Source organism: Eptesicus fuscus, chromosome 9 (assembly GCF_027574615.1).
Source record: "Eptesicus fuscus isolate TK198812 chromosome 9, DD_ASM_mEF_20220401, whole genome shotgun sequence".
In the NCBI taxonomy this organism is placed as follows: Eukaryota; Metazoa; Chordata; class Mammalia; order Chiroptera; family Vespertilionidae; genus Eptesicus; species Eptesicus fuscus.
In genome coordinates this window covers 8,688,234-8,702,482 of record NC_072481.1, presented here as the reverse complement: position 1 = coordinate 8,702,482, position 14,249 = coordinate 8,688,234, and the positions used below count along the sequence as shown (strand labels likewise).

The following is a 14,249-nucleotide window of genomic DNA, read 5'->3' as shown; positions in this document are numbered from 1 at the left end:
CCAGCTTCTTCTCTTTCTCTCAATTCCACCAATTGGTCAAGACTCAGTGAAGTCCCCCTCCTCTGGGGCTTCTCCTTGCCCTAGTGATTTTTAAAATTCTCCCTCCAACCCATGCGCAAACTGTCGGGGGGTGGGGGGTCAGAGGCTGTCCCTCACAGCACAGCCTTTCCTCCTACGGCACGTGCATCAGCGGACACGGTCCTCAACACCCCACAAAACTGCGATGGAACCTCTGCCTTTCCCCGGAGGGGCTGCTATTTAGTCAGCACCACATGCCGGCGCAAAGCGTCTTTGATTTGGATGTTTCCCTCGAACGATGAACAAATCAGCAACCACAAGCTCTGTCATCTGCGCCTGGGACGTTTCTGCTGCTCTCTCCCTTGTGAGAACACGTGGCGCTGGCCTTCACGTGACCACGGTCGTTTACCTGCGCTCGCCATTCAACTTGTCTCTCTTTAACCCCCGGGAATCCCGCCTCCGAGGACACAGGTTCCCTCGGATCCGGCGGGTAACAGCTGTCTCACCTCTGGCGCTACAGTGCACGCTCACCATCACAGAATCGAGGTGGGAAATAGCTGAACTCGACAACAGTGCTTGGGGAGAGGGGTTACCTGCACTTGGGGGTGAAGTGGCTGGGAGGGGGACCTGGAACCGGAGAGGGGGGCTTTGGGGATGACAGCTATCTTCTGTTCCTTGATCTAGGTGCTGCATATGTGAACGTTTTCACGCTGTGAGAACTCACCCAGGTATATAGGATGTAGGTATATTCTACTTCAATAAAAAGTCCTACACTACCCTCTCCAAGCATAGTAATACACAGTGGATCCTTAACATTTTTTTGCAGAAATACACATCTCATTTTTTCTTTTTAAAAAATTTTAAACAACTATATATTTTTATGGATTTCAGAGAGCAAGATGAAAGAGAATCATTGATCAGCTGTCTCCTGCACGCCCCACCCTGGGGATGGAGCCTGCAACCTGGGCATGTGCCCTAACCAGGAATCTAACTGTGACCTCCTGATTCCTAGATTGACAACCATGTATGCTGCAGACTGAGCCACACCAGCACGGCCACATCTCATTTTCTTTATGACCATTTGACTGGTGGTGGATGGAAGAAAGAGGTGAAGCCACGCTCACGGGCTGGGTAACAAATTTCAGTGACGCTGGTGTTCCAGGGCACATCTGCCCCCAAGACCGCCAGCCCGCACCGCCTCCTGCTGCAACCGAACCAACCGATTCCTACGAGAGGCAGATCCTCAGGAAACCAGATGCACCTCATGGCGCAAGAATCATAAAATAGTTCTCCGAGACACGGCACACAAAGGGAGCAGGCGACAAGTCCAGAGGGCTGTTGTATAACAACCTTTAGGTGGCGAGGCACCGAGCCGTCTTCAGATCTTATCAAAGTAAGGAATTACTAACTCCATGACAAACAAACAGAAGTAACACTTAGCTACAGACGGAACATGTGTCCCCCGATTCAGAGGCTGAAGTCCTGACCCCCAATGGGGTGGTATTAGGAGCTGGGCCTTCGGGAGGTGCTAGGTCATGAGGGTGGCAGCCTCACCAAAGAAACCCAGGGGCGTCCCCACGCCCCTTCCCCCTGTGAGGACACGGAGAGATCAGCCGTCTTCGCCCCGGCGGAGGGGAACTGTGACCAGTGCGTGTTGTTTTATAGCAGCCCAAACAGACTACCGTGGTTGGCAAACTGCGGCTCGCGAGCCACATGCGGCTCTTTGGCCCCTTGAGTGTGGCTCTTCCACAAAATACCACGGCCTGGGCGAGTCTATTTTGAAGAAGTGGCGTTAGAAGAAGTTTATGTTTAAAAAATTTGGCTCTCAAAAGAAATTTCAATCGTTGTACGGTTGATATTTGGCTCTGTTGACTAATGAGTTTGCCGACCACGGGACTAAGACAACTTACTTATTGAGACTGGGTCAAGCTCCGCGCCGAACACTCTACATACACACTCTCCTTAACTCTTCAAAGCAACCCCGATTTTACCCCTGCTTTACAGGGGAACAAACTGAGGTGTGGAGAGGCTGACGAACCTACCCCAGATCACAGGGTTATTAACGGGCAGGGCGGGGGTTCAGCCCAGGCAGCTAGACTCCAGAGCCCATGCCCTTCACCACGATGCCAGTCAGGCAGGCCTTCCCTTGAGACGCACCCATGCATGGGTTTCCGGTTTCCCGTGTGCGACTTGCATCGCGTGGCGTTCGTTCCCGCTCAATAAAACGTGCCTGTCCAAACCCACACAATGATAAGAACTTGGACGACTCCTTCCTGATTTACTCTGATTTACAGAGCGTGTCTCTGCCTTCAAATCCATCCACGTTTACACTGACGACCGAGTGCCCATGTCCACCGCCTTGATACCCCAGGCTTCCCCACTTGTTTGCTGGAAATCCAGAGACACACGCAGGGCCTACCTGAAGCCATAACCGGCCCGGATCAGATGAGTCAAGTCAGCAATCTTTCCCTCCCATTACGAAAGACAGACGTATTGCGTTTTAACCGAGTATTGGCTCATTCTGCATTCCTTGGGTAAGCAAAACCTACACCCCAATTGCATTAGCAAAGCTGGGGGGAATGGGATACATGAAACTAGTGCTGGAGGCCTGCAATGTAACTTTTCGTTGTGCTTTTTAGAGGAGTATTTTAGTAAGAGCATTGGGAATCTTCTTTTGAAGCCGCACGGACCTTTAGGAAAGGCAAAACTGCCTGTGTTACTTTCCAGGCATTTAAATGGGGAAAAGTTATTTAAATATAACGGTTGATTTAATTAACTTTTTTCCTTTGGTTTGTTGAAGTGATAAAATACTCGGATGAGCCCTTCACCCCAAGTCACCCGCCCCCCCCCCCCCCCCCAGTTGCTGAGACAGGTGATCGAGGAATTCAAGTGGGGGGGGGGGGAGCGGGAATAAAATCCAACGACATCCTGAAATGCCTGCCAGTTCTAGCCTGGTTTTAAGCGACTGTGCGTTCTGCCTGCGAGAACGGGCCCTTTTTCAAAGAAGCTGACTCCCCGCTTACAGCTGCAAGCCCCGCAAAGGGTCATCTTCTTTCCACCTGGAAATGGGACAATGGTCCCGACTGCAGGGAGCCCCACAGCGCGGTGTCTGTGGTGTCGCCAGGTCCTGGGAGTCAGCACACAAAACGCACCCCCCAGGTGCTCCGAGCAGCCCCTTCAAAACTGCCGATGATCAGGGAACTTCCCGGGGCCGGCGGCGCTGCCCGCAGAACCGGGAACCCGGGGCCGGCGGCGCTGCCCGCAGAACCGGGAACCCGGGGCCGCGGGGGCGGCCTCTGCCTGACCGTGCGATGCCGGGCGGAGGCCGAGGAGGCGGGATGCGGGCGATGCTGCCGCGGGTCCTCCCGGGGACGCTGCCCTCGACTCTCCTATAAAAACAGCCCGGAGGCCGCGCTCACGTGAGCGCCCCGCGCCCCGCACCGGCCGGGCTCGCGGCGGGCAGGGCGGGGGCCCGAGCGGGGCGACAGGGGGGCCCGGCCGGCGAGCGGCCCGGGAAGGCGGGGCTGCCGGCCCGGCCGGGCGCACAGGCCGCGCTCACCTTCTTCACCGACAGCGAGATGTTCTCCAGGATCCGGTCCTTCACCTCCCGCGGCTCCATGTCGCCGCCGCCGCCCCGCCGCCGCCGCTTCCCGCGCCGCGGGCCCGGGGCCGCCGCCAACCGCTGCGGCCGGCCGTGCGGGGGCTCCGTCGTGCCGGCCGCGGGCCCGGCGCCCGCCCGGCCTCGCCTCCCGGCCCCTCGCTCCGCGGCCCGGGCTCCGAGCGCCGGCGGGAAGGAGGCCGCGGGCGGCGGCGGCGGAACTGATGTCAGCGGGGCGGCGCCTGGGGGCGGGCGCGTCCGGGGCCGGGACCCTGAGACTCCCATCGGCGCGCAGACCCGGGACCCCGAACCCCCGACACCCCACTCAGTCCACTGACCCCGGGGACCCTGAGACTCCCATCGGCGCGCAGACCCGGGACCCCGAACCCCCGACACCCCACTCAGTCCACAGACCCCCGGGACCCTGAGACTCCCATCGGCGCGCAGACCCGGGACCCCGAACCCCCGACACCCCACTTAGTCCACTGACCCCCGGGACCCTGAGACTCCCATCGGCGCGCAGACCCGGGACCCCGAACCCCCGACACCCCACTCAGTCCACTGACCCCGGGGACCATGAGACTCCCATCGGCGCGCAGACCCGGGACCCCGAACCCCCGACACCCCACTCAGTCCACTGACCCCGGGGACCCTGAGACTCCCATCGGCGCGCAGACCCGGGACCCCGACACCCCGACACCCCACTCAGTCCACTGACCCCGGGGACCCTGAGACTCCCATCGGCGCGCAGACCCGGGACCCCGACACTCCGACACCCCACTCAGTCCACTGACCCCGGGGACCCCGAGACTCCCATCAGCTCAGACACCCTGGGGACCCCGGAGACTCTCACATTATCCGCCCCCCCCCCCCCAGCTGAAGACTCCCTCAGCCCGCAGACCCCCTCCCTCCGCAAACACCCTCCCCTTCCTTTTCTTCTAATTTATTTATTTTTATTTTTTAAAAAAATATTTTATTGATTTTTTTAAAATATATTTTATTGATTTCTCACAGAGAGGAAGGGAGAGGGATAGAGAGTTAGAAACATCGATGAGAGAGAGACATCGACCAGCTGCCTCCTGCACACTCCCTACTGGGGATGTGCCCACAACCAAGGCACATGCCCTTGACCGGAATCGAACCCGGGACCCTTCAGTCCGCAGACCGAGGCTCTATCCACTGAGCCAAACCGGTTTCGGCTCTTCTAATTTATTTTTTAACATTTTAATTTATTAATTAATTGATTTTAGAAAGAGAAACATCTATTTGTTGTTCCACTTATTTATGCATTCATTGGTTGATTGTTTTTTTTAATCCTCACTCAGGGATATTTTTTCCACTGATTTTTAGGAAGAGCGGGAGGGAGAGAGAGAGGGAAGGAGAGAGGGGGGGAGGGAGACATCAATCCCACAGCGAGAAAGCCACATCAATGGCTGCCTCCTCAGGCGCCCCCAACTGGGGGACTGGGGCAGGGATCCACCCGCAACCCGGGTACCTGCCCTTGACGGGGAATTGAACCCTTCCGAGCGCAGGCCGATGCTCTAACCACTGAACCCGCTGGCCAGGGCCACAGAGAGGCTGCCATGCTGGGACCTCCAGACCCCTCCCCCCCACCCCCCCCACCCCCCGCCGCAGCGTACAGACCTAGGCCCCAGGCGCTGCGGAGCCTAGAGACCCCAGCACCCCCACCTTGACCTGCCCCCAGCCCTCTGGCCCTCACTGGCCACCCTGGCCCTCCAGTGCTCAGTTCTAACCCTCCCGCTCAGTCCGACACTTTCAGGCCATTCAGTCCTTGGTGCCCCTCCCCACCTCCAAACACCTCTCCCCCACCTGCAGCCCCAGCGCCCTTCCTCCTCTCACCCCTCCCACTGCTTCACCCGAGGGCGCCAACTCCCTCAGCCCCAAACCCACAGCACTGCTACCCCTCACACACCCCTCCCCTGCCCCTCCTCCCCTCCCCCTCACACACCGCTCCCCTGCCCCTCACACACCGCTCCCCTCCCCCTCACACACCCCTCCCCCTCCCTCCTCCCCTCCCCCTCACACACCCCTCCCCTGCCCCTCACACACCCCTCCCCTCCCCCTCACACACCCCTCCCCTCCCCCTCACACACCCCTCCCCTCCCCCTCACACACCCCTCCCCTGCCCCTCACACACCCCTCCCCTCCCCCTCACACACCCCTCCCCTGCCCCTCACACACCCCTCCCCTGCCCCTCACACACCACTCTCCTCCCTGGCTCTCTTCACTCCTTTGGTCCCAAATAAATACATTCCTTTAGTCTCTCCTTTTTATTCTTTATTCAAATGTCAATATATACTTATTTTTCACTTCCAAAAAATTTAGATATAGCTGACATAACATTAGTTTCAGGTATGCAACATGATTCAAGATATGTATATATTGCAAAATGATCACTCCCCCTTTTATGCTTAAGACACCCCATTTCTCAACTTCAGCTCCCCAGTTTTTCCTCTCCTCTGCTCAGGTTACCCCTCCCGCAGCCTCCCACACTTAGTCACCCTAGCACCCACCTGAAACACTGATTCTACAGCTTATTCTAGTCATGGGTGGGGAACCTCTTTTCTGCCAAGGGCCATTTGGGTATTTATAACATCATTCGCGTAACGCAATTCACTTAATATGAATTGATGTTGCTATGAAAAAAGCTCCTAGATTTATTGAATTTCGAGTTCCGCCTGCAGTTCCCTTGGCAGGGCCAGACCAAGTGATTTCTCTGGCCTTACACAGCCCCGGGCCCTTGCTGCCCCTCCCCCCCCTCCAAAACACCCTCCTCCCCTCAGACATTCCCCGTCCCTGTCCTAGATGGGCCTAACCCAGCGGTCAGCAAACCGCAGCTCTCGAGCCACATGCGGCTCTTTGGCCCCTTGAGTGTGGCTCTTCCACAAAATACCACGGCCTGGGCGAGTCTATTTTGAAGAAGTGGCGTTAGAAGAAGTTTAAGTTTAAAAAATTGGGCTCTCAAAAGAAATTTCATTCGTTGTACTGTTGATATTTGGCTCTGTTGACTAATGAGTTTGCCGACCACTGGCCTAACCCCATACACACCCAGAGACCCTCCCCTTCCCTCCGTTTCTCCAGGGGACACCCAAGATGGTGGCAGTTGTTTTGTTTTGTTTTGATGTGACTGAATAGGGGACGAGTGTGTGTCAGGAAAAGGAAAGAGAACAACTACCTACTTGAGAAACTGGGCTCGCTGCATTCTATCACCACCTCACGGTCAGGGCGAGAGCTGCTCACGGGAACGATGATGACCATGACGATGTGTTGGATGCTGACTGGTACCACACACTGAACCAAGTGCCTTGCATTTGTGTCATGGATCCTCACAGCATTCCTGTACAGATGACATGGAGCGGTGGGGTCATTGGCCTGAGACCATACAGCAAATGGTGGAGCCCAGAAGCCATTTGTATCCTTTTCTGAGCTAAAGATCCTTTTCATTTCTTCATATTATTCCCCTTTGGTCTAACCCTTTAGGGAAAGAAGTAAGATGTCTGAACCCAGGCATTTTCTCATGAGTGCGGAGTTTAGGAAAATAAAGAGATAGCCTCCGCGGAGTTGGGCAGGGGCAGAATGACAGGTGGGGATGGAGGCTGCAGCTACGGAACAGGTGGAGCAGAGGCGGAGAGCAGAGGCCACGTTACTTAGGAGGAGGAAACAGCCAGGTGTCTGAGTGTTTGTGGGGAGGAGGAGGAAGAGGAGGAGGGAAGCGGCCGGAATGACCAGTCTCATAGCTTGGGTGCACTCCCTGCCTACTCCACCCGTTAGGGTGCCTACAGGCCCAACCTGTTGGATGCAACCCCAGCTCCTGAGAAGCCATTAACCCAGAGTGGAAGCAACTCGCTTTGTAATTCCACTGATAGGTAGCAAGCCCGCTCGGGCAGCACCCTCTGCTGGGCGCCACCTTCCGGTCAGGTGCTTGGGCACTTGACACCTTCCACCGGTGGGTGTTTTATTTTTTTGTTTTTTTAAAAAATATATTTTATTGATTTTTTACAGAGAGGAAGGGAAAGGGATAGAGAGTTAGAAGCATCGATGAGAGAGAAACATCGATCAGCTGCCTCCTGCACACTTCCCACTGGGGATGTGCCCACAACCAAGGTACATGCCCTTGACTGGAATCGAACCTGGGACACTTCAGTCCGCAGGCCGACACTCCATCCTCTGAGCCAAACCAGTCAGGGCCGGTGGGTGTTTTTAATCGCTTGGCTACATCCTGTGGTGTGAGAAGGTGATGGCATTTCTGCCATATGGCTTTCATCTTCGCACACTGGGTATGGTCACAATCAACTTTTTAAAAATATATATATATATTTTTATTTTATTGATTTTTAACAGAGAGGAAGGGAGAAGAGATAGAGAGCTAGAAACATCGGTGAGAGAGAAACATCGACCAGCTGCCTCCTGCACACCCCCCACCGGGGATGTGCCCGCAACCAATGTACATGCCCTTGACCAGATTCGAACCTGGGACCCTTCAGTCCGTAGACCGACGCTCTATCCACTGAGCCAAACCGGTTTCGGCCACAATCAACTTTTTACAACACGCAGGAGGAACCTCCGGTCTGACGGCCTATCAATCCCTCAGGTTTGCATGGGTAAGAGAGTGGGTGGGAGAAGAAAGTCTTAATCTCACAAGACCTTTTGCAGGAAAGGGGAGGGCGTCCGTGTGGGTGTTCATGTGCAGATAAATGTCCCGTGCCGAGAACTTAAATGTGGAACCCATCCTTGCCTGTCAAAAACAAGGCAATTCAGACAAACAAACACCCACAACCAGGACGCCTATCAATCCTGTTATTGGGAGTCATTTCCACTCAAAATTGAAGCCCAGTCATTTATTGCACAACCCTTTGCTGATCACATGGGAAGGGCACGAGACTCTGAGGCATCGGAATCAAAAGCTCCGACTGACTCATGCGAGGGCCGCGAGCAAATCACTGTCTTAGTTTCCAAATCAGTGAGTGACACAGGAAAAATGATTTTGTTGTCGTTGTTCCTCTTCTCCTCTTCCCCCTCCTCCTTCTTCATTTAAGTTCGCCCTCACCTAAGTCTCCTACTGCTAAACTCCATCAGATGAAGGAAGAGGTTGGGAAGAAAGGCAAGATCCTAGGGAGACCATAGCCCTGGCCCACCGGTCTCCTTTCCTCTTCTTTCCAAAGATGTGTTATGCCTCAGAGAGGAAACAGAAAATAATTCTGGCACCTTCATCCTATCACATCCTTAAAAGGTCATTGGACAGGACTGTAAAAAAAAGTGCAGGATGGTTTAAGGGACTAATTCCTCTCTTTACCTCCAACTCAAGGCAAATATATTTGTTTCCAAAGAGGGGAATAAATATAGGGTGTCCCCCCAAAATGTATACACACTGTAGCAGCTGTAAGCTCAATTTTGAAAATGAAATGTATTAAAAAATTGTTTTTATTGATTTCAGAAAGGGAGAGGGAGATTAGAAACATCAATGACAGAGAGTCATTGATTGGCTGCCTCCTGCACGCCCCCTGCCCCCCACCGGGGATCGAGCTGCAACTCAGGCATGTGCCCTTGACCAGAATCGAACCCAGGACCCTTCAGTCCGCAGGCTGACGTTCTATCCACTGAGCCAAACCAGCTAGGGCTGAAATGTATTTTAATAAACACTACCTTTATAATTAGTCAAATGTTTGTATACATTTTTGGGGGACACCCTGTATTTCCTGTCCAACAGGCTTGTGAAGCTGATCCCATCTGAGAGAGGGAGGTAGGAGGGGCTGGTTGTACGTAACAGCAGTGGTTCTGCAAGTGCAATCTACAGCTCTAGGACTGAGTAAACCAAAACAAGGCAGCTTTAATCTAGGTGATTTTCAATTCACCATAGCTAAGATTTGGAAACAGCCTAGGTGCCCGTCAACAGATGACTGGATCAGAAAACTGTGGTACATCTACACAATGGAATACTATGCTGCCATAAAAAAGAAGGAATTCTCATCATTTGCAGCAACCTGGATGGAATTGGAGAACATTATGTTAAGTGGAATAAGTCAGTCAATGAAAGAAAAATATCACATGATCTCACTCATTTATGGATAATAAAGAACATTATAAACTTGAACAAAAAGATAGATACAGAGACAGTAAAGCATCAAACAGACTGTCAAATTACAGGGGGAAAGTTAGGGAGAGGTGGGGGAGATAAGAGATCAATCAAAGGACTTGTATGCATGCATATAAGCATAACCAATGGATGCAAAACTCTGGGGGGTGAGGGCATATATGGGAGTGGGGTGGGGGGTGGCAATGGTAAAATATGTACACATATAATACCTTAATAAAAAAAAATTGGAAAAAAAAAAAAGATATATTTTTATTGGTTTCAGAGAGGAAGGGAGAGGAAAAGGGAGAGGGAGAGATAGAAACATCAATGATGAGAGAGAATCATGGATCAGCTGCTTCCTGCACGCCCCACACTGGGGATTGAGCCCGCAACCTGAGCATATGCCCTGACCTGGAATCAAACCCTGACCTCCTGGTTCATAGGTTGACGCTCAACCACTGAGCCTTGCTGGCTGGATTTTAGGTGATTTTATTTTAAAATTAGAGGCCCGGTGCATGAAATTCATGCATGGTGGGGGTGTCCTTCAGCCGAGCCTATACCCTTTCCAATCTGGGACCCCTCGAGGGATGTCTGACTGCCCGGGCCTAAAACGGACAGTCGGACATCCCTCTCACAATCCAGGACTGCTGGCTCCCAACTGTTCACCTGCCTGCCTTCCTGACTGCCCCTAACCGCTTCTGCCTGCCAGCCTGATCACCCTCTAACCACTCCCCTGCCAGCCTGATTGATGCCTAACTGCTCCCTTGCCAGCCTGTTTGCCCCTAACTGCCCTCACCTGCAGGCCTGGTCACCCCTAACTACCCTCCCCTGCAGGCCTGGTCACCCCTAACTGCTCTCCCCTGCAGGCCTGGGTTCCCCTCAACTGCCCTTCCCTGCAGGCCCAGTCGCCCCCAACTTCCCTCTTCTGCTGGCCATCTTGTGGTGGCCATCTTGTGTCCACATGGGGGCAGCCATCTTGTGTGTTGGAGTGATGGTCAATTTGCATATTACTCTTTATTAGATAGGATGTTGAACATCAGTCCCTTCCTCATTACTGTTCAGTCAGCAAGATGGGGTTGGTGAACATTGGGATATTACCCAACCTCCTGGCTTAAAAGCCTCCAACAGCTTCCAGCCATAGTGTCTAGACCAGTGATGGCGAACCTATGACACGCGTGTCAGCACTGACATGTGTAGCCATTTCTGATGACACGCAGCCGCTGAGGCGGCCGCATGCCGAGGATGAAACATTTGCTGCTCCTGAGGATGAAACATTTGCGAAATAATGTTTTTTCCTCAAAGTGACACACTACCCGAGTTATGCTCAGTTTTTTGGCAAAGTTTGACACACCAAGCTCAAAAGGTTGCCCATCACTGGTCTAGACTGACATTCATATTCTTCTCTCTGGCCTCCAAGGCCATAGCTGATTTGATCCTGCCTCCCTCCCTGACTCATGTCCTAATTTCTGAGGTGTGTGCCAGTCCCCACCAACCTTGTTTCTCAAACATGCCAGTGTGTACACATCTGAGGGCCTTTGCAGAGGCCTCTAGCTGTTCACCCAAATCTGCTCTCTCCACAGTGATGGCATTGTAGTCAGGCAATGCTGGACTACATTTCCCAGCCTCCTTAGCAGTAAGCAAGACTACTATCAAGTTCTCCCCAGCACAGCATGAACAGAAATAAAGTGATCCACTTCTAGGCTGGGCTTCTCCAAGCTGTTTATGAAGCAAGGAGGATGTTGGACTTACAAGGTGTAAAGAGCCTGGTTCCCTGAATCACTAGTGGAGGAGAGCCACCCATCAATCAGGAACACTTGTCTTGGACTGTCACATAGGCAAGATCAAAACTTTTGTGGTTATAAATTTTGGAAATTTTAGGTCTCTTTGTTCCCCCCAGCCTAGCTTACCATAAAACATCCCAAATCCTCACTTGGCACTCAAATGTTAAAGGTTAGCTTCTCAGAAGACCTTCTCATTGATTACTCAACATTAAGTAGTCTCTAGTTCCTTCCATCATACCAATCTAGTCAATTTTCATCATAGAATTTATTACTTGGCATTTTGTTTGTCATCATTCTTCAAAGAGACTGCTGCCATGTAAGGTCCATGGGAATAGGCATCTTTGCTCGGTTCCTGCAATCTGGCACATGACTCAATGTTTATTGAATTAATATCTTCTGATGAATGTTTTCACTCAAAGGGATGCAGAAATTTTTTTAGCCATCTACAGAATTAAAAGGCCATAAAAAACCAGGGACTGATACAAGGCTGCTTCTCGTTGTACCTGATCTGGGCCTTTCTGTTTTAGGAAGATAGTGGATGAAGAACTACGGTCAGTCTGTACAATCATTAGCAGAGAAGTGCAGTTTGTCAATATTTCAAATTAGTCTTGTATTTGGATGTAATAAAAAGTACTACTTCACATAGATGCCTGCAAGCTTACTAACCTCAGAATGTCATGTCTTTTAAAACCTACATTAGCCCAGTGGGGTGTGGCTCAGCAATTGAGCATTGACCCACGAACCAAGAGGTCACTGGTTCAATTCCTGGTCAGGGCACTGGGGATATATATAGCAGTGAAAAGGACAGATGTAAATCCCTACCCTCATAGACCTTGTTTTAATGGGGGAGGAAGACAATAAACTAGGTAGAGAAATGACATGCAGAGTGTGTTGGGTAGTGGGGTCACTGCTGAGGAAAATGAATAAGGGAAGTGACATAGGAAGAGGAGTGGGCGGCTACAATTTTAGAAAAAGTAGCCAGAGAAGACGTTACTGAGGTGATATTTGAGTTAAGACCTGAAGGAAGCGAGAGGTGCCTGGGGAAAGAGCATTCCAGACGAGGGACAAATACAGAGGTCCTGAGGTGGAGAGAGCCGGTGAGGTCATGGTGAGGTCAAGCTCGGTCAGGGGGAGGGAAGCAGGAGGTAAAGGCAGAGGCAATAGCGGCCTGGGGGGCACTGTAAGGACTGTGGCTTTCACTCTGAGATGGGACTCACTGGAGGGAATGCAGGCAGACAAGGGCAGGAGCAGGGAGACCTCCTGCAATAACCCAGCTGAGATGTGCCCGTGCCTGGGACCAGGGCTCTAGAAAGGATCAGATTTCCAATAGACTTTGAAGTGGAGCCAACAGGACTGAGGGTAGATGGATGCAGGGTGTGCAAGTAGTCCAGGTTTGAGAGTGAGCAACGGGAAGGATGAAGCTGCCACTTACTTCTCCCGGGAAGACAGTGAGAGGAGCAGTTGGGGGTGGAGGATTTGGGGCTCAGGGCACTTCAGATTCCTGAGGCAGAAGAGGAAAAATGATGTTGGCCTTAGGAACTTTCTAGGAGGAACCAACCCACCCTAGCTCTAAGTTTTTAAAGGACAAAAGCCACAGGTAAGGATTGCTATACTTGCTTAATCCCATTCCCACACCAACAGCTGTGAGTGGGATGCAGTATAAGCTACACTTTTATGAATCTCTACTGCAGCTGTCCGTCCCTGCACCAACACTTGTATACGCGTAGGAGCAGTTAAGGTACCTCCAGTTGTTTGTCAGACCTTAAAAAGCCACAAGCAAGACCTGAAGGAGAGAACAGGGCATCGCAGAAGATTCTAGACGGAGGTCAGTGGCATGCTGGGGTGGGGTATGGGGCGCTCCACTTGGGAGAAAGGCTGTGTGGCCCATGCTTGAGGTGAAGGTGGAGGACTGTTGGCTGACCACCACACTGTACTCATCGTCTCGGGCACGCAAGTCGATCAGCCCTCACAGCCTCCCCGGCAGTGTGGCATGGCCATGCGACAAAGTTCCAGCCTGTGAAATGCGGGAGAGAAGTGATGAACACCCCTTCCAGGCCTGGCACTGAAACTTCACTGAACTCATTCTTTTCCTGGTATGTCAGCTACATGCGGATGTCCAAAGTAATCTTGGAAGCCACGTCGCTGAAAAGGGCAGAACCCTGGTAGCCTAGGGCCCTTAGTGATTGAGCCCTCCCTTCCCACACATCACTGCTGGAGTTGCCCGACTTCCGGAAATTTCCTTTAGCATCCTCAAATCTCGCGTGATGCAATGGATACTAGTTAATACCTAGTGAGCACTTACTATGTGCCAATAATTTTCTGAGGACTTTATATGTATTGTTTAATCCCTGTGACCTCCAATTGTCCCTATTTTACAGAAGAGGAAACCGAGGCACAGAAAGGTTAGGTAACTTACCCAGTCACACAGCTAATAAGTAGCAAAGCCGAGATTCAAACCCAAGCAGCCCGGCTCTGGAGACCAGCCTGAACCACAGTACCCCATCGCGCGTTTCTATTACTTTGCATCAACCGCCCATGTGGAGCCACAGTGCACACCTTATGAACAGCAACAGCCACCCTCCTGCAGTGGTTATCTGCAAGTTACTTTAATGGCTTGGAGATGCCCATTTCTTCTGGGTTTCAGGCACATGACAAGTCACAGAGCCTGGGTAGAAGTTATTTAAAGGGGCAGGGAGATAGACAGGGATACAAATTAATTAACCATCTCAATGGAAAAGAAATTGATCAAACCAGAGTT

At 52.2% G+C, this 14,249-nt stretch overlaps 1 protein-coding gene across 7 annotated transcripts in view; it reads right to left on the bottom strand.

Annotated features, from left to right (window-relative positions):
• PLEKHM2 (pleckstrin homology and RUN domain containing M2) overlaps positions 1-3,803 on the bottom strand; it is a 39,531-nt gene extending 35,728 nt beyond the window's left edge. For 2 of the 7 annotated variants that reach the window (XM_054720496.1, XM_054720497.1), the window contains exon 1: positions 3,578-3,790. In XM_054720496.1, the coding sequence (XP_054576471.1) occupies positions 3,578-3,637 (60 nt within the window). In that variant the 5' untranslated portion in view covers positions 3,638-3,790. Of the gene's footprint in view, positions 1-3,577 lie in introns of all 7 variants that reach the window. The other 5 variants (XM_054720500.1, XM_054720501.1, XR_008556898.1 and 2 more) reach the window with 4 other exon arrangements.
• Positions 3,804-14,249: the final 10,446 nt, after the last annotated feature.